This window comes from Megalops cyprinoides, chromosome 11 (genome assembly GCF_013368585.1).
Source record: "Megalops cyprinoides isolate fMegCyp1 chromosome 11, fMegCyp1.pri, whole genome shotgun sequence".
In the NCBI taxonomy this organism is placed as follows: Eukaryota; Metazoa; Chordata; class Actinopteri; order Elopiformes; family Megalopidae; genus Megalops; species Megalops cyprinoides.
Genome location: NC_050593.1, coordinates 30,552,930 through 30,580,156, shown reverse-complemented (window position 1 = coordinate 30,580,156; position 27,227 = coordinate 30,552,930). Strand labels below are relative to the sequence as shown.

Below are 27,227 nucleotides of genomic sequence, written 5' to 3'. Positions count from 1 at the left end.
AGAAACGCGCAGTGCGCAGAAGCCGTGGAGCGGAAAAAGCAGAGTAAAAAACCAAGCAGCCTGCTTCTCTACATCTCCCTCACCTGACACCAGAGCCCAGCGTTGATTCCAACACAAGAGGACACAGACAGCGACCACGCGACGTCCGTTAGCAATACTGAAGAAGGAACCAAGGGAAGTAAGTGATACTGGACGGAAAAATCCAACCTCGACTCCAATCCTTAATGAACTTAATGTACGTCTTCTATGCGCACCCGGAGAAGAAAAAGCGGAGGGTTGGGAACCGACGCGTGTCCAACACCAACGCATAAACCCCATCACTGCAGAAACATGGAACCTTCTCGTCAAAGTATCCTATGGTGTTAACATTGTAATTTCTGTGTTTTATCTCTGTTGAAAGGGAAGCGTATTGCCTTATGAAACGCGCGCAACTTTAAACTCAAGGTGTGGATTTCCCGTTGAAACCATAACCAAAACTGCATCTCTCCTGTTTAGGAAGAGCGGATGACTAATCCGCAGCTCACCAAAGAATATCGGTTCAAACCTTAAACTGCGGCTGGTGCAGCCTTACGGCAGATCAAGTGACTGATATTTTTATATAAAACATTGGCCAGATGGAGAGATTTTTATTCTGATCCATGTCACGATATTTGTGTTTGCATTTTTTCTCTTTTTCTTTCCTCAGTTTGGAATTTGTGGCTGGAATCTGAGGAAAGACTGGATGTTCCACGGTGACAGTTTCTTCTCAGGCAGCTGACAATTAAACTACTTTTTTCCTTGCCTTATTGTGGATACAGTAAAAACGCACACAAAACTAGTACTGCGTCAAGTCGAATCAAGGTACCGAGGGGGGACAGACTGCAGATTGAAACGTAGAGATCATTTCTCTGACTCTTTTCATCGTATTATGTCTGCACTTCGAAAGAAATTTGGGGACGATTACCAGGTAGTGACCACTTCATCCAGTGGCTCTGGATTTAACCAGCCGGCGCCAGAGAAGAAGAAAAAGAGACAGCGCTTCGTGGACAAGAACGGGCGATGTAACGTCCAGCACGGAAACCTGGGCGGTGAAACCAGTAGATACCTTTCAGATTTGTTCACCACGCTAGTAGATCTGAAATGGCGCTGGAATTTGTTCATTTTCATCCTAACTTACACGGTGGCATGGCTCTTCATGGCGTCGATGTGGTGGGTCATTGCATACATTAGAGGAGATCTTAACAGAGCCCACGATGACAAGTACACGCCGTGTGTTGCCAATGTGTACAACTTTCCATCGGCGTTCTTATTTTTTATTGAGACAGAGGCTACCATAGGCTATGGCTATAGGTACATTACGGACAAATGTCCGGAAGGGATAATTCTGTTTCTTTTTCAGTCTATCCTGGGATCAATCGTAGATGCCTTTTTGATTGGTTGCATGTTCATAAAAATGTCTCAGCCCAAGAAAAGGGCAGAGACGTTGATGTTCAGTGAACATGCGGCTATTTCAATGCGAGATGGGAAACTGACTCTTATGTTTAGAGTTGGCAACCTGCGCAATAGCCATATGGTCTCGGCACAGATTCGCTGCAAATTGCTGAAAGTAAGTGCTGTTCTTCTCTGTCTGTCACACTTTCTATTTCGGGAAAGCATTCACACATAGGCTAATTTATATATTGTTATGTAAAGCGTATGCCAATTAATCATTTATCTCTGATGATGAACTGGGGATCATCCATTGTTCAGAACGTTAATGGTCATTATGATATGGTGTTGTCTAAATACTGCTTGTTTCATTTTCTCCAGTTTTCCGTGCAATGTACAGTAGGTAGCCTAATTGTGGGCAGACTTTAACTTGTATTTTAAGAACTGAAATTAATTAAGTTCATCAACAGCATCTCTGTTGTTACGGGATGATATTATATCTACAATGTCTAGAGCCCCATTGTATTTTTAATTGCTCGCATGTACCAGCCTATTATTTCATCACATAGTTTATTTGACCCCATGCAAATAGAAAGGTAAACACAAGAAAAGTATCAAGGAAAACTAAAAATGCTGCATTCATTTACAACAGATTACGTACTACATGATGGACATAATGATACGCCAATTTACGGGTAAACCGGGTGTCCTCTTGAACTTCAAGATGTCAGACAGAGCTGTGATACGTAATACCATTCCTTCATACTTCTTTGGCTCCTTGAAAAGTCATTTAACAGTTTGGCTCTACGCCTATCACCCCAAAAAGCCACACGTAACTCGAACCGGCAGGCATATTCGGTAAATGTCCTTGTTCGCAAAATGTGAGTTTTTAAATGCGTCTTTTATCAACTCAGCGCTTTAATTCCACACGCATTGCCTCCCAATTTCGAAATGATTGATCGCTTTGATTGCTGACAAAATGTGAACAGTTGTCAGTATAGCTCAGTGGGTTGCAGTGAATACGCTGATATTTCCCTTCTCTCTACACGCTTATTTAGTCGCGGCAGACGCCTGAAGGCGAGTTCCTGCCGCTGGATCAGCTAGAGTTGGACGTGGGCTTCAGCACCGGGGCGGACCAGCTCTTTCTCGTTTCACCGCTCACGATATGCCACGTGATCGACACCAAGAGCCCGTTCTACGAACTCTCTCAGCGATCCATGCAGACCGAGCAGTTCGAAATCGTCGTGATCCTGGAGGGAATTGTTGAAACCACAGGTAAGTGCGCCCAACAACGACGCTGCCATTTTATTTCCCGAGCAATCAACGCAATTAGGAATACATTCTGTTGTGTTCTGCAGACTGATATTGTACATGGCACTCGCTAACACTAACAGTTTTGAACACCACAGAGGTATAAAACTAGGACATCTCTGCGTGAGAAGTGAAGGCATTGCACTGGATTTCAACAAGGCATGCTATGTAGCCCGTGTAATCAGCTAAACAAAACGCATGCTTGGTGGGTGCTCATGCTGAATATGGGCCACGCAGGGCCAGACTGGGTGTCCCATTGACTGTGATGCAGAGTTAATTGTTGGTTGCTGTAAGGCTGGGAATTACATTCAAGATTGTGAGGATATTTCTAAATGCTAAGATTCCTCGTATTACATAGGTCTGAGCAGTCCTGTCACCTCCCGTGAGCAATACTGAGCTTTTGTGAAAATGGTGTCAACTGAAACTGTGCTTGGGAAATAGGGCCCCCAGTTTACTGTACAGTTCTTTATATCTACTTAAGGTCACAAGAGAATATATTCTTGCTGTTAGCGTTAATTATGTGTTCAGTGACAAATAGTGGATAGACTTGTCAGTCCTAATCCGGGATGAGACACTGATTCCTTTTGCAAGTTTAGTCTTAATTCTGCCGCCTAAAACTGAGGTGTGTGTGTAATTTGTCGTTTCTGTGCATTTCTGCAGGTCACCTTGACAGAGGCTGATGTTGAGCAAATAAATTATGTAATGCAATACTGTACTGAAGAAATAATTTGCGAATGAGGAAAATGATTGAAATTGAAGTGTTTCCTACTCTGCTGATTGTTACGCAATGGTGCAGAATGATCTAAATTAAGTGCTGTTCAGGTTAGCAGGATGTACAGATCATTCATCCTAAAATGGAAGGGACTGTCACTAAATTCATGTGGAATTTAGTTCAAAACTGTGGAGTCCCTTTCATGGATGAGCTAGTGCCTGTATGAGGTGAAAGCACAGGGAGACTTCTCATCTACTGTAGAAAGACGTGAATGCTCAGTGGCAACATTTCATTTTCATGCATAAAATGCATTACCATCAGAAACATTAAATTGAATGCAGTTTGGGGGAGCTGGTGTTGTTGCTGCACCTGCTTGTTGTCATGTTTTAAAGTTGTAATTCTATTGAAATGAGGCAATTTTTCTTGTTAGAAAGCCTGTTGAAATATTCACTTTAGTCTCCTATTTAAAGCCCTTGATGGCATGGAGATATCAAATGGTTTTGCTAAATTATGGAGAGGGGCTTTTTATCAAAGTTGACATGCCCGTTTATCTGTAAAAATGCCCTACTGAAATGATGCATTTCTTTGGTAAACAAATCTGTGACATCATTGGCAAATTTATTCTAAAACGACAGCCTCAGAAGTTGCAGGCTGAGCGTTGTTTTACTATTTCTCCATGAGCTACCTCTATTTTCTGTAAAATATAGTTATGTGTCTGTTTACAATATTAGTTCACTTTTCTTCAGGTTTGGACTGGAGTAGGTTTTAGCAGTGTTTTGAGGTGTATTATAACAAGGTCTGAAATGACATTTTAGAAGTTTTTTTGTAATTAAGATAGAATTATTGCTGCGTTTATAAATTTGTTTATTAAAGTTAAGCCTCCCTTGGAGACGGTTTGTGGCAACTGTGGTCTTGTAGAGAGCAGAAAATGAGAGAGATTATGAGATTATTATCGGCACAGCTATTGCTGCAATAAAATATTCTGGAGGAGGTTCTGTCCGTGAAAGGGTTGTTGCGTCGTCGGTGGTCGCTGTGCTGTGAAGCTGAGAAAACCATTATGTAAGATGCGAGAAACAAAGTGAATTCTTTTTTGAGTGTTAAAGCTCTTTTCCCCGTGAGTTCTGCCCCAGAATCAGGCTTCATGCCCATCACACGTCACATAACAGGTTTTCACCCACATGTCCACATAAAAGCTTTTTCACTTGGGCCTTCACATATTGTATAAGCTTTTTCACCTGCTTCCCCACGTAACCTCTTTTTCACCTGCAAATCCACATAGCATATCTTTCACCCACAAAGCCACATTACGGATTGTATGTCCACATAACAGTGACTGCATATCACCTGGTCCTCCACATACTGCACAACCTTTTTCACCTGCCTTGCCATGTAACAGCTTTTTCACCCTCTTGACTGCATGACAGTTTTTTCATTGGCCTATTCATGTAACTTTTTTCACCCGCCCACCCACATAGCAACTTTTTCAGCAGCCTGTCCACAGAACATCTTTCCCACCACTTCATCTACTGAAAACTTTTTTTTCACCAGGCCCTGATTGGCACATTATAGACTCTGAGTTGGCATAACATAATCTCTGAGATGAGATCTGAATGAGTTTTGTCCAGGAAATATGTAGCAATTTGTAGACAAATACCAAAGGCTTTTTGTAGGGCTCAACTGTAGTCAAATTCCAACCTATTGCATATTGTTATCGCTGTTTTGGTTCATTGTATACAGCACATGCTGTGTAATTGTGTACCTAAGTAGATCGTAGCATATCTTGTTACATATTTTTTGAAAGTCCAAAAGATAATTCATGTATATATATTTACACAATGACAATGACAAAGACATTTACCTCTTTCAATATATACTGGGAAGACCATACCTGTTACTGTTTTCAAAAATGAAACACAGAAGAAAGAAGGAGGCTATTGAGGATACAGACCCATTGTCCATTTCAGGCACTGCCAACCCAAGGAACTTACACTGCATTTTCACAGGCCATATTGATTTTAATGCTAGTCTCTTCTCTTTCTAGGAATTTTTTCCTGTTTCATGTGCAAAATCATTACTTATACCTCTACCAGTCTGCCCATACCTGACCTATAATCAATGTCTTAAAACGTACTTTTGATTTAAAAAACAACAGGAAGTGCAATGACTTTTTTCGAATCTCGACCAAAAATTCTAATAAATCTGGCAGCCGATATTAGTCTATGTGTTTCAGTGTTCACTCTAAAATGATACGATGGCAACATTGCACAGTTGCCATGGCCACTAGCACCATCATTAGGCAGTGTGTCACTAAGTAGAATTTTCAGTTTGAATCGAAGAAGGGGATCTTTTGTGATCACATCCACAAACACACAGTTTTGATTTTACAAGTTTTGTGAGTGGGCTTCATGGAGGTCTCCCTCATGCCCCCCCCCCCCAAAAAAAAGAAAAGAAAAAAATCACCCCCTTGTATGAAGACAGTATATGAATAAAAAATTTTGATGTACAGTCTTAGTCCCTAGACACTTTCAGTTCGGTCTATTGTAACTCTGTTTCCATAGTAACCAGGGCTTTTTGTGTCCTTGAACATTCAAAATCTCAGCACTGCACCTAAACTTACATTTTGTCTCTGTGGAATGGAGGTAAATGCTGAAACCTAAATCAGTATTAACTTAATGATTCTCATAGTGCTGTTGGTGCAATAGAGATGAACCGTATTGAACTCAGCAAGTTGCCTACGTTTTAACTGACTGGAATATTAGTTGGATGGATTTTAAAATGTCTAATAATGGGATGTATAACACTCTCAAATAAATCCTAACTGGATATGCATTTGTGTGATCCATTTATCTAGTGATAGAGCTGATATAATGTGCAGTACATTTAATGTAATGTCTGCTCTTTATTTCATATAGGAAAGACCAACAACAAAGTATTATCTCCAAGGAGAAGTAGATGATTATCTGCTAATGTGAATAGTTGTTCACACTTTGGTTTAGGAGAGAGTATGTTGTTATTTATTTATTTATTTTACTTTTTCAAAACTGGTTGCTCTTTCCAGCTCTCAGTTGTCCATATCTCTGCGTTGCCTGCTACACTCTGTGAGAGATATCTTGCCAATCGTGGTGAGAGTGCACAGCTGGGATCTTTCATAGTAGTGGGATTCCGCAATTAATATTCCAATCAGATAACCAATGACACACAGAAGTGTGGATTTCAAAGCCTGCATCCAGAAATATAGTGTAGAATAAACAACAATCATACTGTTTATGAGTCTCCGTCAGCAGCAGTGAAACCAAGGCCCAAGTCTTCTGTGCAGGGGAAGATTATTGAATCACAGATGGAAAATTGCAATCATTTTCTGGCCAACTTTACAGATGTTAAATTACTTGGACTGCAATTGCTTCACAATTCCCCCTGTTAAAATAGCGCACCAATTATGTTCAGCTACCATATAATTTCTTACTCAAGTTCTTGCTTTGTCTCCATTAAGTCAGGAGAGTTTCATTGAAGGTTTCACTGCGGATTTTCCTCTTTTAGCAGACTAAGGTGATCTGTACAGTGTGACAGACCAAAGTCTGAATTTTGTGGTCAGCAGGGTTCTCCCTCAATACAGAGAACATCCCAACCACCGTTCGCTTTGGCTTTGTACAATGTTTCAGATATGCTGTGACATTAAAAACGCGTTGCTGTCACTGTGGCAATTTCAGTCACGTCATCAAAACAGAAAATATTGCTTTCGATGTCTTTCAGAACTTCTTCAAAGCAACTCCATGTTTTGCATTTTGCCATGCTTCGGGTTACTTCAATAGAAGCCCAGAGGTTAGCATCCTGCTACCTCTTAACAGGAAAGTGCTTGGATACTGAATGTGTTCACTGGTCCTTGGAAACCCGTTCCACTGAGCGCAGAGTCGTAACAAGAGAATGATCAGCAGTGGGTAGAGCATTGTGACCCAGTTTGCCTCATCTGCACATTTGCATTGAAAAGGTCTTATAGGCTTTAGCGTCGATTCCTTTGCACACCCGAACACCCACATTCAACCTCCTAATATTTCTGTAGAGTGGAACTGAAATGTGCTGTCTCAGCATTCGGCTACTATGTAGAACAACAACCACTGGCTTCTTTTTTTTTTCTTTTTTTTTTTACAATTTATTCAGAGATTCTTTGAAGTTTCCTCTTGAGTTTCCTATCTTCGCCTTTTCAAGTGTCCACTGAGTCAGATGGATCTGTCTGCTTCTCTAGATAGCTTCCTTTGGAGCTTATTAGTGCACAGCTACTATTCAAATTGATCGTGCTTACTGTAAATGGAGCAGTTTTTTAGTGTTCTAATGTAAGTGATTAGTAATCAGAGGCTTTTAGTTAAAAAAACTTTGTTTTAAAAGTGTGATTCCATAACATTGATTTTTAACACTGTGTCACAGTTTGTCTTTCTGCAATGCATCATTTAATGTAACATCTATATTAATAGTATATTATCTCTGCTGAAAATATTTATCTCGTTGCATCATCAGTGCACATTAAGTTGCAAGCATCTACAGTTACTTATTGATCGTAGCAGAAAGGTAATCACTATAATTATTTAAAATTGTTGTCCAAGCAGGCAGCCTTTCTAGGGATGATTGTTTGCACTTGCAAATATTATGTATTCTCTTTTATTAATCTGTGTTTTTACTGATTTTGTTGAAAATGATCTTAAGGTTTCACTCACTGAATGGTCCAAAGGGGGGGGGGATAGCACAAAACAATTATAATGCATAAATTATATTTGTGATGTTTTTCATAAATCTTCATTTAGGGGCATGAGAAGGAGCAGACGTACTAGTCCATCTTCAGGAGACTTTAAGAATGAGTACCTGCATTTAAAGTATGTTCAGTGGTGATGTATGCATCAGTTAAATATTAATCATGAGAAGTGTTGTGCGGCTGCTATGTTGCTATATTTAGCGTCCTCTTTTCTGCTGTGCCGTTCGGCATGCACAGAGCACGAAGCTTTAGAGCACAAAATTGGTTCTTGATCCGATTTTATAGAAAGCAAAGATTTTTTTTTTTTTTTCCATTTATCATTATTTGTATTTGACCCTGAGAGGAAGACATGCTCTCAACTGTATACATTGTTAAGGTAACCAAAGTTGGCAGTGAAGCATTAAAGAAAAAAAAATCCAAAAGAAGAGGCTTAATTATTCACAAAACAGCAGGTGAAATGGAGAGACTGTACAGATGTACACTGTGAAACACTACAGGGTCTTCTCATGACCAGCACAGTAATCTATTGACAGACGCTTTGCTGGATGCATCTTGTACAGTCTTTGCCCCTCCATTTTAGCTGCAAGCCATTTTGTCATGATTCACTGGTGTTTGATGAAAAATAGAATCTTGCCGTTGTTGTGTTTGTGGCTATTTTATTGTGGCACATTGTGTGGGCGGCGTAGGAATGAGTTTTGTGCATTAGATCTGATTTCACAAGAGCTGTTATTTATGTATTACTGTGTACGTGTGAGTACGCATGAATCCTATTTATGCATGTACATATACATTAATCCCCCCCAAAGAAAAAGAGATACACAGTTCACTATTTCCTTGTAAATCTCACTGACTTAGGTTTTATCTTCGCATGTAACTCAAAACTGTACATAACAAAGCACATCTGTTCCTCTGTTGTTACTGTAATATTTATTTACAGTAATAAATGAAGTGAAAAACGCTTTTAATGACATTGTACAATGACACGTTTTTGCAAGCTGTCCTTATCCCTCTGATGGCTGCCTTTTTTATTCGTCACAGGTATATTAAATCCTCTCAGGATTTTTTGCAGTTTTTACTGTCATGCTATATATTGCACAGAAAGCGCAATGCCCTGCAACTAACCTTCTTTTGAGGGATTAATAACTGGCATGTTGGAAACTGGAAGGCAAATATGAATTTCAAATTTCAGTTAATTGAGATGGTAGCATTTGTATCCACACAAGCTCTCATATCTGAATGAGACTAATTAGAAATTCAATGCCGACTGAAAATACTGAACACAAAGCAACAACTGAAAGTGAGGCTTTTGGAATAATCAGTTGTTACAAAAATAAGATTGCATCTTTAATTGTGCTTAATTTTGGTTTCCAACATGCATTCCCATTTCTGTTTTTTTTTTTTTAATTTTGTTACATAGATAGGAGATTGAGTCTCGTGAACCTTATTTATTTATGTTTTTCTTTTGGAAAAGTGCAATTAGAGGCTATGCGGTACTGTAATCCTCCTCCTTTAAGAACATCATCTGGTGACACTGGAGCTGGTTAGAAGGAGTCTGAAATAAAACCACCCTCACGCCAAATTGCATTGTTTTGAAAAAGACTCTATCTCTCGAGTATTGTTTGAATAGACTTTTATGGCTGCAATTCAGACTGAAGGCAATGGAAATGCTGGCAGCAGATGTAATCTTTGTTGGTTTATCCACAATCAATTGCATGATTTAAGATGGTTTAATGTTGAAATTATAGTCACCGGTGGGAAAAAACAGCAATGAAACAAAAGTTTGCCGGACTCCCCCCCCCCCACCCCCTTGGTTTTTGTGGTGTTTTGCTGTAATTATTTCACTGAAATTGAAATTTTCCAGGAGAAAATGAATTATTCAAACGGCCAGCGTGACCTGTTATGGTCCGTGTGCTTGACTCATAATCACTCAAACTGTGATGGAAGGTAACGCTAAATGCTAAGCGCAGGCCATAGCGGAGCGAGGCGAATTAATCATTCAGGATCTGCACTCGTGCCAGGCTGGCAAAGCACAGGTAAACAGCAGCAGAATAGAGCCGCTGATAAGGAGGGACCGCCGAAGAACAGAGGGGTCTCGGGAGAGTGCGGCTGTAATTCACTGTGAGCAATTACACACACACACACACACACACACACACAGACACACACACACACACACACACACACACACACACACACACACACAGACACACACACAGACACACACACACACACACACACACACACATACACACACACACACACACACACACACATACACACAGACACACACACACACACACACACACACACACACACACACACACACACACACATACACACACACACACGCACACACACACACCATGTCTCCTTTGCTCTCCATTATGCGCGAGTCCCCTGTTTTGCCACAGTTCAAAGGGTTAATGCTGGTTCAGCAGGGAAGTCGGGCTTCTGCACAGGTGAAAGCAGGAGCCTCCAATTAAAGCTAATGTGGCCCGGATCAGTGTGGCGGAGAAGGCTGCTATTTCAGACGTCTGTCGTGCCTTCCCCCCGCTGAATACCCACCCTGCGCTGAAGGCCCCACGGCTAATCAACATTACACTGTATAAAAGCTGCTGTTGGGCCTGTCTGTGTCGGAGTGTCTGCAGGTCTGTAAACACTGCCCTTGTGCTGTCTTTTGTTCACCGTTCGTTAGCCGTCACAGGCTCGTACTGCAGCCCTTGCTTTCCAGATTCACATGACTTGCTGTGCTTGTGGCCCGTGACCTAATGCGGTGTCAGTACTGTGCATCACACGGTTCGGCAACTTGCGGGGCACCGGGGACCAGAGTTCAGTGTCCAATCACAGGAGGAAGGTATACTGAACCTGACACAAGGTGTGTTAATTCTTTGTTCTGACCTAAGTGGAACAAGGACGGGCTGTTTTAGCCTTTTCATGGGTGCCAGCAGTAGTTTCTCACTGAGCCCGGTTAGAGTTTTCAAGTGCAGATCGGCTCATTTGGTAGTTGCAGTGATTGGGACCATGGAGAATGCAGCCTCAGAGTATGGCTGGAATATACAGGAGTGTAATCTCACAGTTAACAAACCTCTGCTGAGAATTAAATTAAGTTCAGCTGCACAGCTTTTGGGTTCTGATTAAAAGTTTCTCATACCAGCGGGTGACTCTGATTGTTGCTTAAGCGCTAAGTCACGGATTCAATCAACATTTGTCTTGAACTTTGACTATCAAAAAAAGCAAGTTTTTTTTTCCCTCAATAAAAACAATTCATTTAATTAAATTTGGTGATTGCTGAACTCATCAAACTGTTGATGAAAAATACAATTATGATTAAGTGATAATTTTAGGTGAAACTGGTGGCTGAATCTGGCCCTAAATGACCTCATTAGACAGAGAGACAATGCAGCACAGGTGATGAGGTCGTTTATCATGTTTGAAAGCCAACTCCAGCGGGGATCAGGAAAGAGAATCACAGAAAGCCGTTGAGTACGCAATGAGCAGCGCCGCGGTTCCATAGGCACGTCAGAAGCCACGCTAAGTCTGCTCCCCATTGCTTGACATCTAGGGCGTTCGCAGCCAAGCAATTTCCAAGCTGGCAAGACATTAAAACCTCCGAACAGTCAGCCGGTGATAGCGAGTGTCACACAACCGGTCACAGCACCTCACCAAGTTCAAGACATCATCGTGTTTTGCTTCTTTGCGATCCTTTTCACACTGCCAACTCCCCGGCTGACTGAAACTCAGGGTCGTGTCACCTTGTGCATCGTCGCTCTGACTGTGAGGAGGAGACCACATGGTTATTACCTGCGGGTCAGGAAGCCACACAGGTGGCTGGTGCTGCCCAGACTGTTTTGACAACAGAACAGGGCTTGTAATCGAAAGGTTGCTGGTTCGATTCCCCACTGAAGCACTGCTGCTGTACCCTCGGGCAGTGTGTCTGTCCCACAACCGCATCAGTAAATATCCAGCTGTATAAATGGATAACATGTAAAAATTGCAACATTTGTAAGTTGCTCTGGATAACAGTGTCTGCTAAATGACAATAGTTTAATTGAAGCAGGGGTTTTGTATGTGGATGTCTGCAATTGTATTACAAACACGTAAAACAATACACTACTGATGGTGGTCTCCGACAGACCACTTGGAGGGCAGTAAGACTGTAGGTTTGATACTGGTGTTGTACACTTGAACAGGTTACATAACCTCCATTTATTCAGTAAATATCAAGATGTACAGTGGATATTATGTAAAATGTGAGTTGTGCAATAAGGTTTCCTGAAAGGAAGCGTACAGTAAAGATACCTGGGCACTCTGTCACAGGGAAACATTCTGGGAGCCCGACGATTCATGAGTCCTGCACTGCAGTTTTACCTGGAAACAATCCTACATAATATACACCATGTGGGACTAGCTATGACATCAAGGATGCATTACGCCCTCTAGATGAACTGTTTGTCATTCCCAAGGGTAAACGTGGTAATTGGATCTTTAGGGATTTGTCAGGTCCCTGGGGGAGGGTCATAAATCATTGCTGGACTGGGCACAGGGACCTAGTATGAACCCATTTCAGTGATTGGTGTGCCACTGGTGACATCATAAAGGCTTGTCTAGCTTGCAGACTGGTCGTAATACCGGGAGGCTTGGTTCCGTAGCTAACAGGCACACTGATACAACCGATGTTTATCTGTCTTTAAGCTCAATCCTGAAGCGAGCAAGATATCATCAGCACCAGACCTTTTGTCCCATGATAGAGGTACGCGGCCACAAGTTAAGTGGCTGTGAAAATATTTCTTGGGTTTTTTGGAGGGGTTGTTGTTTATTTTTGGCTTGTTTTTTTTTAAGCTAAGCATTTTCCTGTTCAAAACAAAGTGGTGTACTGTGTCGGAGACAGATTGGATTTTATGTGCATGTAATTTCTTTGTAATCGTGCGCCCGTGCTGAAGAGGAAAAAAAATCCATTAAGAGGTATAAACAACTGTTTAATTTATGGAGAACACGATGAGCCGCGTGACCTAATGGCAGCAGTTGTTTGATGTCACGTCCCGAGATCACAGGGCGACAGAGGGGGGGCACTGCCCTCGGACCAGGGGAGAGGGCAAAGGAGCGCTGAATTAATAACGCATAATTGGCCCAGGTGCTGGAAGGGGTGGCGTGACCACAGGCAGGCGCTCAGGGGGCCACAGCCTGTCCATAAAAGGAGACAGCGGGGACTGGGAGAGTCGGGAACTGGGCAGGCGGCTCTGGAACATTACTGGATTCTCCCCTCCAGACCTGGAGCTGGTAGGAATGTAAAACACTGAAATTTACAACTCTGTGATAACGAGAGACCCTCTGCCTCGGAGGACCTGCAGAGTGGCTGTGGCTGTGGCTGTGGCTGCTGGGGGGGGGGGGGGGGGGGCTGGCTTGTGTTGATGCTGTATAATTTGGAGGAAAAGAAACAGAGATGATTTAATATTGTTTTGTGCATTACCATTGCGGCACATCCTCGAGATGACAAAGATGGCCCGTTGCTTGTGGACCGTTCCCAGAAAAAAGAAAACTACGCTTGTTTTTGGTCCGGTGTCCTTACAAAATAAGTACTCGCAGCAAAGGAACAGCTGAACACTTCTTACCAGTGAAGGATGTTCACAATATTATAACACAATGAAATGGTATGATTTCAATCATTATAAAGGCAAAAGGACTGACGTATTGATTAAGGTCGTGATTGAGCTTTGCTATGCTGTGCTTGTTCGTGCACTGAAAGCTGGGAACTGCTATCTCGGATAATTATTCACCTCTCAGCTGTCTTCACAGCACGGAAGCGCTCTCCAATCACAGCCTAGTGAATGCAGTCAGTCACTTCACGCTTCTTAATTGACACAATATGCCCTAATAAAACTTTAGTGTTGATATACTGTACTGTAGAGAATCCAGCCAAGATAGAACTGAGTCCTAAAAAACATATTGTGATGTGATAACCTATAAAATTATGTGAAAAGAACACAGATGACTAATATCTGCTTCAGTGGCATCCCCTGAATATTTCAGTGGTGAGAGGTAGGCTACTGTCGACATTAAAAGGTTTAATAATTAGGCCCGGCAAGCTAGCGCCTTGTATAGAATTTGAGTTGAATTCATTTGCACTCTGAGGGAACAGTGAACCCGGTGCTTTGGACAGAAGTGGGATGTCATTTTCAGAGTTTTCGTTTTGGTGTCAGCAATTCTTTTTTTAAATTCAAGTGAAGTGTTTTTCTGCTCCCAACAAGGTACCATGTTATCCCAATTTTCGAGAAATGTTGATCTAAATTAGTAATTAAATGATATATATGAGTGTAAATTGGTTACGCTTATGAATTCATTATGACATCACTAGCTGCTGCATGTGTTGAAGTAACATAAGCACTCCATGTCCAAAGACAAATCAAATTAAAAACTGTATTTTTTATTGCCGGTCTGAACCATGGTTTTCATGTTTTTTATTGCGGAGTAGTTGAAACAACTGAAAAAGACAAAATTTTTTCCCCCAAATTGTAATTGGTTTCAGTTGAACCGCATGTCATTAAAATGCCATATAATATTCACATTACTCAAAAAATGTAGCCAGATTGCTGTGACATGTTGCTATAAGCATATCCTTGTACTCACTGGCTTTACCTCCCCTGAAATGCCTCATCTATCTGGACATCCAGCGACGTTAACGTCAAAGAAATAAATACACTTTGACATTTTTTTAATGCATTTCTCAAATGATGCATCATTGACAAATGACCGCGAGACAGACCTGGTTCTGTGTTGCATAAAAGACACCCACAGCTTTTTTTTTTGCAGTGATTGGTCAAAACTGACTGCAAGAGTTGGTAGCTTTTGTGTATCTGTCCATAATCCCCAAGTGATAAAGGTTGCACTCCGCTTTTAGTGTTCAGGTCAGCGGCGGTATTGATTGATGCTGTCTAAATGCCCCTGAAATCCACATTAATCGATTTGGGACAAAGCGCACTGGCACTTGAATACTTTATTCTACTGAGTAATTTCTTCTTTAATGATTCTCTCTGATGCCTTCTATTTTAGTCGCGTTTTACTGCCATTGGTTTATACGGGAACCGTCACGGGGCAATATTTGCTTTACTGTTTGCACACAGCTTTTTGTAATACGTGGAAATGGCAAGGATGCTGTCATCGATTGGTGGTTATTTGATTTGAATGGCAGCAATCTGATTAATTTAAAATGAGATCTGAGCTGTGAGAATCTTGATTGAGTCTGTTTCTTTCTTTTTTTTTTTTTTTTTTAATTGCACTGTTAAGTCATGCGGTACAAATCTAGCGGTGATTTTTTGGACCTTTATTCCTGACCCGAACTGCAAAGTTGTCATTGGTGCAACCTCTCCTCAGCCTGCGTCCACGGTTGTGTTATTGCCTATGTGTTCTGGCTCACCCCACTTTCCAACCCCCACAGCAGAGCATTTGTGCATAATTTCTCTCCAGCAATATATTTCCTGCCTGTTTTTTTTCTCCCCCGTCACATCGCCTCCTGCGTGTTGCTCTTCCTCAAACTGTCTCCGCTAAAGCCCCTGGACATAACCTTTGCAAATTCAGCCAGGGCTAAAAAAAAAAAAAAACATTTATAGTGCGCGGAGCTTTATGTGTCTGTGGAGAATAATTCTGAAAAGGAGGTCACTAAGGCCAATACATAATTTTTTTTCCTCTGTGCTTAAAACCTTAACACTTGATGATGGTCACCATAGAAACAGATTATCTCTCATTCAGGTAAAAAAAAAAAAAAAAAACTCACCCGTAATGGTCAAATTTATTTTAAAGTGAGTAATCACTTCTCTTCTACTATACATACTTCTAAAGCTATGTAAAGAAATAATGGAATATCCCATTAAATAAGTAGGAGATGTGGATTTTGCTTGCCTCCTTGCATTATGGAGGAGTTTCGCCTCTCTCTCTCTCTCTCTCTCTCTCTCTCTCTCTCTCTCTCTCTCTCACTCTCTCTATCTCTTTATCTCTCTCTCTCTCTCTCTCTCTCTCTCTCTCTCTCTCTCTTCTGCACTGTGTCGATCCAGTTCACCGGCACTGTTTAATATTTTATTCTGCTGAAGCAGAATTTTGTCAAGCAGGGATGTTTCTGCTTTCAGAGGAGAAAAAAACTGTGATAAATTCTTTTTTTGGAAAGGCAGAAACCAAAGCTCAAAATAAATACAGTTCATATTACAAAATTTTGAAAACGAATTAAGACATCCATATAGAAGTATACTGGCAATATCAAATTGCTGTCTTTACGCTACCTCCTGCTACCAATTAATGCCTCAGAGGCAAATGTAATTATCTTTTTGAATAGGTGTTTTTTGTTTATAATGATTAGTTTTACTAAATTTTCGTCATGGAGGTGTGATTTTTAATTATTATTAAATCGACACCAGACCAACTAGTTCTGTCCCTGGTATCTCTCTCCGGCATTGGCTTTCCTGTATGTAATGAGTTATCCTGTGTAAAAATGTGGTTAATCAGCCTTGTGCTCTCAATAACAAACATATATTCCTGGTCCTGGAGGGCTGCTATCCAGCAGCATTTCCAGTTCATTTGAAATAAATAAACATATGTGGTAGGACTGGTCCAGTTAAGGTGGTAATTAAATGTAGCCATGTAGAAACAAGATTGGGCACCCATAAAATGTACAGTATGTTATGTTAGTACCTTTTTCCCAGTGACAAGTTATACTCAGGTAAAACAAGCAAGCACAGCATGAAAATGTGGAGTGTGTTAAGGAATGGTCACATCCCTAAGCTGACATGCCGTAACGTGTCGGTTTACCCACAGTGCCTCTTCTAGCAAGGCTCAGAAGTGTGTTTTTTTATAGTCAGAATTATTATTCAGATTGACCATACAACACGGTGAACTTTTCATCAGTGCATGTTAGAAGGGAAGCATTACCATGATAATTTTTGCAGTTTGCCTTCATACTGTTTTTTTTTTTCCTTTAAAGAAAACGGCTACAAAGTATGAAAAGCCAGTGTTGTGGTTTTTTTTTTTCCAGCACTGTATGTGCTCTGACCCATAACATTTTTCTCCCGGGTCACCTCACTGGCACCGCGGTCACAGTGGACAGCCCCAGGATCAAGGCACACTTTGCAGGTTTCATGATCCTCAGTGTGTTGTTGTGAGAGCTCTGCAGTCACTGTCTAGATTCAGATGTATCTCTTCACTTCAGGTTTTTTTTTCCCTCCCTAAACCCGTGGTGCCTCTTGTCAGAGCACTGTCAGCTGTTCAGCTGTAGTCTGTGTGTGTGTGTGTGTGCTCACGAGCATGCGTGTTTGCGCGCGCGCGTGTGTGTGTGTTGACATCTGCAGATCCTTGTCTATGAAACAGAGAGGTCAGGAGGGATCTTAACACCCACTGATCTCCCAATGGCTGTCACTGTAGGAGTCTTGAGTGCAAATTATGGAAAAGCGAATGTTGCAAAATCCTCTGTAGGGATGCTGCATAAAGGATGTCAGATTCACTTCAATTTGCATCTCGTTTCATTTCAAAGAAGACATAGTGATGCCTTCTCAGAGGTCTCTGAATTTGTCTTTTTTTGGGGTTTTTGGTTTTGTGAGCATGTATTTATGTATGCAGGTGCAGGAATATTTATGCATGTATGGGTGGAGAGAGGCTGAAGCACTGGTGCAGACGCAGTAGCCACAAACATGTCTTTGGCTGCAACATGAAGGAAACAGCTGATCCTCACCTCCATTGTGGCTCTATCTTGGCAAGACTAAATCCAGGCTTACTTCTCCTCAAACGCCAGTAAGCTCACGCTGCCAACACTCAGAAATGATGGAAAGCTCCTTCTGGGTCTCTTTGCTTTTCCTCTCGCTGTGGTTTTCCCTATTTCTGTGAGCAGGTTTATTTTTGCCGCTTTTCAGGCCTCGGATCGAATCTCTTTGTTTACGCATCGCTACAGTAACGTCTACGGGCTCATTCCTCCTGTTGTTATCAAATGTAGAGACTGGCTTAGGGTCATCCACCTACAGAATGTGTGCATTGCATTTATTGAGATTCCACTTGCAGAGGCTTTGAGATGGAAGCCTGTAGAAACCAAGCCCCACAAACTCTTGCTTTTTCATACATGGAAATATATGTCTGCTACAACCCTTCTCAAGAATCAATGCATGCACGATTTTTTTTTAAAACAAGCAAAGGTTTTATACAATTGTAACAGTTTTCACAGAATCATAAGGAGATGTGGCTATTCACCCATTGTAATGGTAAACTGTGAAGGTTTGGACAATGCGCCGTGAGTATTCTGCTGGTGCAAGATGGTAAAATTAGAGTAGCACTTTTTATGGGAACTGCTATATGACATAAAATTAATATGATTACAGAATGTTTGAAGCAGCCTTCAGGGAAATATTAGCTGTGAGACATTTTCCATTTGGTTTAGCTGGGGCTGTATGTATTTGTAAGATTCAGTACTTGTGGATCTGACTTCCTGCTTGATGTTCAAGAGGTCATGCCAAAAGCAGATTGAGACGTACACTGTATGTGTACTTGGAGCTACTATTTTTGGTTGGGAATCAAATCTCTCCCCAAAGTGATGTGTTCCTTAAGATGGACATTGAGAAATTCTTCTCTCTAACCCAGTGATGAGCCTCAATTTTAAGAGTTCATCACATGGAAAAGATAGTGTCATTTCACAAGCTATTATTTATTATTTCTATACTATTTCTCTATTCTGTGTGTATAATAATGGAAGTTATTTTTTATTTGTGTTGTAGCATATGAATAGAGCTGAATATTTTATCAGGGTTTGAGGTTTATTTGTTTATTAATCTGTTGACTCAAGCATGTGTTCATGTTTGCTAAACTGCGGACTGCTGGTATTGTGTAAATTGTGGTTGAGATCACGGATCTCAGTAATCATGAATAATGAGATCATTATTGCAGTGTCGTGTCTGAATTTCTTGTGCATGCCGGATCGTTAGTGCCTTTCCACGTCTCTCATTTAGTGAGAAAGCATATGCTGATCATTCTGCATTACTTGCCTAAGACAGAGCTAATTTCTGATTGTGCATACTCATAAACTGGAATATAAAACAAATTACGATTCAGGCCTGTTTTCTCTGGACCAACAATTGGTTTCTGTTTTTCTTATACAAATAACTCTTCATGTTTTTCATGTCAGCCTTGAAAAATGCATTTTGTGCTTCCCATTCTTCTTCATTTATTGCACTGTTAAGATACATGCCAAGTCCCTTTTTATCACTTCTGTACCTTTGCAGTTTTTATATTCACCTGTATGTTCGTTCTTGCAAGTTTTCTTAACTTGCCTTAACCAAAGTATGTTAAGGTATGCTGTATATTTAAAAACAACAATGCACAGATCCATAAAGGTGATGGCAAATAGCATGATCGTCTTCTTTAGTACAACAGGCAATCTCTACACTTGAGCCCACCCTTGGCAATCATTTCCTAGGCTTGAGATGTGTCCAAGGTGCAAGGAGTATGCTGGATATTCAGTTCTCATGCTTGGGAGATGTCCGGCACTGTACATGGTAGCAAGGCAGCACCAGAAGCAAACTGAGTCCAATTAAGGAAGGTCCAAAATGTTCTGATTAGATGTTCTAAATGACTGTTTATAACGCGGGCTTGGACGGCTATCGCTGGCAAAATTGCAACTCTTAATATTGCCAATAAAAATTTCCATAATGGCGGAACTCATCTGCATTACAAGGCCAGGGGTAAAATGGGTCCTCGGCAAAATGTTGTGAGCGCTAAATGCGTGTTGATTTGTCTTCCCTGGGCTGAGCGGTCACTCTGGTCGTTTGGACAGGGGTGCTGCTCGTTTGAGATTGGTTGGAAATCGAGGGGCTAACTTCTGCCACAGCTGCGTGCGCTGGTGTTTGCCTTGAGCTGCATTCAAAAGTGAGATCCGAACAGCCTTGATGTGATAGGCTTATATTCATGCTGGTAGGGGCCGGTTTCCATAGAAACGCACAGTCCTAGTCAGGTATGATTTTTTTGTGATTATATAATGCAGTGAAAACACCTACACTATGCCATATTTTCAGTTTTTTTTTTTAAATTTTATTGTGAAACATTGGTTTCCTGGTCTAGCAGTAGTCTGCTGCAGTGGTTGTAAATTTAACTGCTGAAAAGCGCTCACATGCTTTTTCATCATTATGTGCACATGCCATCATGTTTACAGATGCTTGATTCTTTTTAATAGCAAAGACGATGGTTTTGAAATGAAAAAATCTATGATGTCATGATCATACGGAATTTTGAATTTTAACACTCAATATGACACAAAAAGACCATTTTGCTGCACTTGTGAAACCATTTGCTTGTCTACGTAGATAGAGAGTTCCCAGCACTGGAAAGGAAGATCAGGCAGGTGCAAATTCAGTAAAACATCAGATGGGATACAATAAGGGTATTCGAGTGAGCTGGGTCAGAATTTGCACACTGAAAAAGCACTTCTATGTTTGGTTGTATGTTTTCTCAAAATGGCTGGATTATCATACTGAATATGTACTAACTGCACTAATCAGAGGATGGACCATTTGGCAGAACAGAGAATCACCTTTCAAGTTCTGTGTTTCATTCCCAGCTGAGACTCTGTTGTCCTGTATCACAGTAAATTGTGATAACGAATTTTTCTATTTGTGTTGAATTGATCCAGTCATGTTAAAAAAAAAATACAGAACAAACAACTGTACATAGTCATTTATAATTTATTGTAGTGTCTTTAATGTCAAAATCCTTTCAAATGTTGTTGTAGAAATCAACAATATCATACAGTTTGTTTAATTCAGATAAATATTATTTATTTTTAATATACCCTATTTATCACTATTGACTGACTGTCAAATATTTTGTTTTGTGTTTATATATGAATTGTCATGTCATTGGAGTGGTACATTTGATTAAGCAAAAGTACTTGTGTGTCAGCTGGTGAACAATGTCTACATTTGTTTGGCCAGTTGTATGTTTTGTACTTTTTCTCCTGATTTTTTCTGCCTTTTGGTAATGCCAATAGTTCTACATTAAGCTCATTGTCTGCATCACCCCGACACATCCCCTATACTTGTGTCAGTTGTGTGACAAAGGAATTCCGCCGACATCTCCGATTGGAAGATAAGTGCTTCTCTGCTGATGTCACCCAAGTGACTCAGAGGCCAATGAAACTCGCCCTACTCCGGCGGAATGAAGAAGCCAGTTGTGTTCCGCAGCTACGGATATCCAGCCATTGTTGGAAAGCGTCACAGTTCACACTCAAACCCTAGTCTTTGCCAATGAGCTCATCCTATACCAGCTGAGCCAGTCATGAGCCCACATGGTGTAATGAACAAATAGGCTGGACTTTTGTGTGTCTCTTCTGTGAGTCTGTGAGTCTCCTATAGTTTTGGTTTCTTTCAGTTTATGGTATATATGGTATGGGAGTCTGTGGTATTACTGGCAAGATTCTTTTCATGAAACCATGAATCATACCAGGACTCCAAATCATATCAGTAACATAGCATTGGAATCCTCAACATTCTTTCTGAAACTAGGCATGTGTGGTGCAGTATCATTTATCAAAGTTGTTTATTTTCTACAGAATACTTTCAGAGCTTAGGTCAAGTAAGAAGAAGGTACTCTCTTCACTACTTGGAATTGTAACATTTATTTGCAGTGAATTTTTCCCATTCTGGGCAAATGCTTCTCAAAATGTGAGTGTTTATCATTTAACAGTCTGATTTGGTCATCCTCATCTTCACGCCTTGCAGTTGCTCTCTTATTTCAAGATATGGACTGCATTTCTAAAGGGTTTCTAACAAAGGGTTGCCTTGCTGCAAAGACAGCCATTACAAATTTCAACTCTTTCAAATCATATGAACTTGATAAAGCCAGTTTGAAAGATCCACTTTCTCCCTGTCAGTAGGTGAAGGAAGTCAAATTCTGGCTTCTAGAAACACCATGCTGAAGCCATCTTCAGACTCCCCAACCAGAAACGCACCGTTAATGACAGACGTTTTTCTCATGGTCTGCGCCTGCTGAAGAACGAGGAATTGTGTCTGCGCGTGTGATGAAATCACACTAAATGTGCGAGATGAATGCATTCCATAAATAAGACGGTTGCTTATTTTCAATTAGCTTCAAAAAATACACTCGTTCGTATTCATTCCACTTGCCTACACTTTGTGAATCATCCAAGGCGTTTGAGATTACAGAGTAAATAGTGACGTTCCTCGCTTTAAGAAAACGCTGTCAGTCATGCCACGCAGGCCATGAATACATTGTCAGTATGTTTAACCTTTTCCGTACATTTACAATGAGCCATTAGGCAGATGCTCTTACCCTAGCCAACTTACTGCTCAAGGTACATTAGTAACTGTGTAAAGTAAATTAGTGGAGAATTTCTGCTGTAAGCGGGAATAGACAGTACAATGATGGAAGATCTGAGATGAAACATTCTGGACACTATGTATGGGGTCGTTCTATACGTAAAGGCACATTGTGTGCATGTGATTAACAGGATCACCTATTTTTGAAGGAGAAAACCGATTCAGTGAGAAGCCTGTGATACTGGCCCTGTTCTGTTACAATGGATATTACTTACGCAAATGGAGTTAGGCTGGTAACATGAGCACAGTGGTGCACTTTGCAGTGTACCGGTGGAGTACTCAGTACTTGGATGGAGACACCCCTGAGTATACTGCTCCATTCTGTATGGTGCTGCATAAATGGGTAATGATGAGAAAAGCTTTCTGAAGAAAAAGTAATGGAACGTGGAGGCAAGTATATCCTTGACTCAGAATGTTATTATCAAAGAACATTTTAGTTTTAAATTTATATCTATATGCATGTAACAATAAACATTAAAACGTCAATCTTAATCAATCTTGGACTGTGTTCCTGACAAATCAAGGGTGGGGAGGGACTAGGTCTCAGGTCTGTGTCTCTGTTGGGCTGTAAAGGTTCTGTTCAATGCTGTTGATGACGCTGTGTCTCCAAAGCTTTTCTTTTCTGTCACAAGCACAGAAAGCATTGATTATGTTCGCGTTTTCTCATCACAGCTCTCATGCTAAAATCTAGTCATTAGAGGTCGAACGCTGCTGAATATTTGGCACTTGATTTTAATTTTAAATGATTTGCTTATTGTCAGTCTTGATTGATTTTAAAATGAATTACGGAATGAATGCCTCTTTTATGCAGTCATTTCGGGGGTCTTTATGCACAATGTGGTTCTTTCTGTGATTTTCTTTCTTTTTGTAAGGAGCATTGCATTGTTGGGTCATGTGGTGCGGTGAGGTTTTAATTGGACCGATTGGACCGCAGCTTGGCGTTGATTCTGAAGTGCCTTGATGAGATGTTGTGATACTTATTTGTATGAATGTTAAAAATATCACGCTTTGGGAAGAGAATAGACAAATGTTCATCATTTTTGCAATTAATCCCTCATCATCTGCTGAAGAGAAAGACATTACAAGCAAAAGCAACATTTCAATTTCGAAATTTTGTGCATGAATAAAAAGGGACCGTGTTGTAATATTATACCGTGTTAAGATAAATTTGTTTTGATGTATGCAAATAATACTTCCAACTAGTTTTGTTTTGCTTGAGGGAAATGTGTTGTTTGTGCAAATGAGGAAGCTCGCTCATTGGCCTGTGTAATCCTAGAGAGATCTAGTGAATTTACTCATGATCAGTTCCCCGGCAAACAATGCAGACAAATAGCCCAGCATTTTTTTTTAATCTTTATATTTCTGTGCTTATTTTCAGGTTGAAATTAACTATTGGGCAAAACTGACTGTATGATTCCAATTAATTCCAAATAATTCCAATAAAGAAATACATGGTCTCTGTATTAGCTGTGATTACGTTGATTAGTGCTGAGTAATGACTTGCAATAATTTTGAGTGTAAACATGTAGTCAGGCTGAAACTGAACAGAAACCGTGTGCCTTTCTCCACAGAGCTGAGGCTTGCAGAGCGCATCTCACTGGTGTTTTGCCTGCCCTCCTTTCCTTTCTGCAGGGATGACCTGCCAAGCACGGACTTCTTACACCGAGGACGAAGTCCTGTGGGGACACCGTTTCTTCCCTGTCATCTCCCTGGAGGAGGGCTTCTTCAAGGTGGACTACTCCCAGTTCCACGCCACCTTCGAGGTCCCAACGCCTCCCTACAGCGTCAAGGAGCAGGAGGAGGCGCTGCTGATCTCCTCGCCCCTGATGGCGCCCTCCCTGTGCAACAGCGGGGAGAGGAACAGCTCTCTGGACGGGCTGGAGACGCTGGAGGACATGGAGACCACCACCAAGCTGCCCTCCAAGCTGCAGAAGATAACGGGGCGCGACGGGCTGCCGCGGAAGCTGCTGCGGATGAGCTCCACGGCCTCGGAGATGACCTACAGCCTGGGCGACCTGCCCATGAAGCTGCAGCGTATCAGCTCCGTGCCCGGCGTGTCCGAGGAGAAGCAGCTGGTCGCCAAGACCGCCAAGATCACCACCGAGCCCATCAGCCAGTCGGTGGCGGACTTGCCCCCGAAGCTGCAGAAGCTGGCTGGCGGAGGGACGGGGGGTCGCATGGATGGACACCTGCCCCCCAAACTCAGAAAGATGAATTCGGACCGGTTTACATAAAAAAGGACCCCCCCCCACACACACACACACATACTCACTCTCTCTCTCTCTCTCTCACACACACACAAACACACACACACACACACACACATACACACACATAAACACACAAAAACACACAAACATACATGCGCACACACACACACACACACACACACACACACACACACACACACCTACACTGACACAATTTCTAATTTGCTAAGAAGGACAAGATTCTTATATTCAAGAACATTTTAAAAAAATACACACGTATATATGTATATGTGTGTGTATATATACACATATATATGTATATGTATATATACTCTATAAAATGTAGGGTAATGGAATTCAGCACTATATGTGTTCTTGGGTGTAAGTATACATGCTTTGATAAGAGACCTCAGATTTTTCAGGTGGTTGCAAAATTAGCACAAACTGGCATGCACGTCTCACTAAGCGCATGGAATACAGTATATGTATATTTTTTTCTGGCATGGCATTTATAGACACGATGATGATTTTACAGAAGGTGAACAATGAACAAACAAACTTGAAGCTAGGGAGCTGTGTCAGACTCAAAAGGAAAGCTTTTACAGGTCGGTAAGGGCGTGTTTTGCGGAGAAGGCTCAAACAATTCATTTGATTCGATTACTTTGTTCATTTAATGTGGAATTTGTGTTTTTTGAATTGTTATTTTGAATGCATGTTATTGCTTATTGAATTAGCTAGGCAGAGGCACTGAATTCAGATGCTTAGTCTATATTACATTGGTTTATTTCAGTCTTATTTCACAGCTGTATTTTTGCTACTGTATTTAATATATAGGAGCTACTATTTTATTGTGAATGAAATATACTGCATTTGTTAGGGTTGGGCAAAAAATGTATGGCTGGATGACACATTTAGTATTGAAGTTGCATAATTTGCACCAAAGCCAATGTCATGAAACTAGGCAGACTCGCACACGGTGTCACTTCAAATTGGCTCGTACCCTCCATCTAGCTAATGAGATGTAGTCTCAGACGTGTACGAAAGCATTTGTAATCTAACCACAATTATCAATTTTTAGTCCATATTTTCCAAACATTCTATCATGGAAACGGAAGCAATATCGACATAACGACGCCGATCCACCTGACGCACATTAGCCCTGTATCTTTGTATCAGGAAATCAGGGATTGAGATTTAGGCATGGGCTTTTACCTCCTCAGTGACTGTGTTAACATGCTTTTACAGGGCTAGAAGAGTCTTCACTCGGCTGGTTGCTTATATATAGGTCAGCACTGGTCACTGGATTAATCCGTCACATGAATGAACTGAAGATTTGGCCTGTGACTATTCTGTTTTGAAGTGAAGGAAAATGAATCAAGTAAAAAAAAAAAAATACATTAATTGAATATTACCAAAATGCTGAATGCGGATATGTAATTATGCATAAGCAAATTAATTTTATGACCTTTTACTTGTTTGTTTTTCGTACTAGCCCTTTTTAATTACTACTCTGTGGCTTATTGTACTGGACTAAATATAACTGTTATATGTCCTTTTCCCCCTTGGCATAGGTCAGTAAATAATTGTCTATAGCTTCTTTTACACTCAAGCACTGTTCAGAAGTAGTTTGTTTGTGGTCTGATCAACGAATGTGCTGTGGATGTAAGTGTGTCAATCATATGATACATTCACTAAGAGAATAAAACATTTCCATTTCTTACGTTGCGACTCATATGGCTTGGAAAAGAAACCATATTCAGCGTTACGCCAAGGCGGCAGTCAAAGAATAGTCTACTTGAGATAAGGTAATTTTTATCCCTCTATTCAAGAGGTAAAACTGCACAGAATCTCTAAGACCAGTCACTGAGACGAAGCAGTGCATTAGAGTTCACTGATCTCTTCATCCTCTGTAGTTTTAAAGTTTTAAAGTCCAAATCCTGATAAGACACCAGGGATGGAAGTTCCCCCTCCCTCTCCTCCCCCACCCCCCGCCCCAGCAGAAATAGAACCACTCTCTCTTCATCACCAAGGTGATGTTTCTGCGTGAAGCCATTTGTGATTGCCTTCTACCATGAGGGCGAGGGCATTGTCCAATAGGGGCTTGATGTCTTATTCTCCACAGAACCACATCGTGTGCACTTTCAGATGACTGTCGAAAAGAAACAGAGCCATAATACTTGAACCCGGGGGTTGTGGGGCGGGAATGATAAATGTGCATACACCAAATCCCTCACCGAATGCAGTATTTCCACACCTTTCTTATTTGTGTCAAAGCTCCAGATAATGTCTCCTGATGACCAGCCTTTTTAGCCCAGCCTATTCTTTCTGTTTTTTTGGGTTTGTCGAAATGTTTTTTCAAGCTGATTACACAGCAGGTCTGTGTTTGCTAATGGCACTGTAAAAGTCGAGGCTAAAAAATGCTGTACTGTATGTTGCAAATAGAAATGTCTACCAAACACAACTAGATATCCAGGCATGACAATATATTTATTGTA

General features: G+C 41.0%; 1 protein-coding gene across 1 annotated transcript; it reads left to right on the top strand.

Annotated features, from left to right (window-relative positions):
• kcnj3a (potassium inwardly rectifying channel subfamily J member 3a) lies at positions 1-24,823 on the top strand. Its single transcript, XM_036541053.1, has 3 exons — positions 1-1,585; positions 2,466-2,682; positions 24,155-24,823. Exons 1-3 carry the CDS (start codon positions 908-910, stop codon positions 24,754-24,756), a joined length of 1,497 nt encoding a protein of 498 aa, XP_036396946.1. The 5' UTR covers positions 1-907; the 3' UTR covers positions 24,757-24,823.
• Positions 24,824-27,227: the final 2,404 nt, after the last annotated feature.

What these genes read in the sequence shown, in the direction of transcription:
- kcnj3a (XM_036541053.1), top strand. Translation starts at nt 908, where the DNA reads ATGTCTGCACTTCGAAAGAAATTTGGGGACGATTACCAGGTAGTGACC. An exon ending in TTCGCTGCAAATTGCTGAAA is followed by an intron (nt 1,586 to 2,465) that starts GTAAGTGCTGTT and finishes ACGCTTATTTAG; the next exon opens with TCGCGGCAGACGCCTGAAGG. An exon ending in GGGAATTGTTGAAACCACAG is followed by an intron (nt 2,683 to 24,154) that starts GTAAGTGCGCCC and finishes TCCTTTCTGCAG; the next exon opens with GGATGACCTGCCAAGCACGG.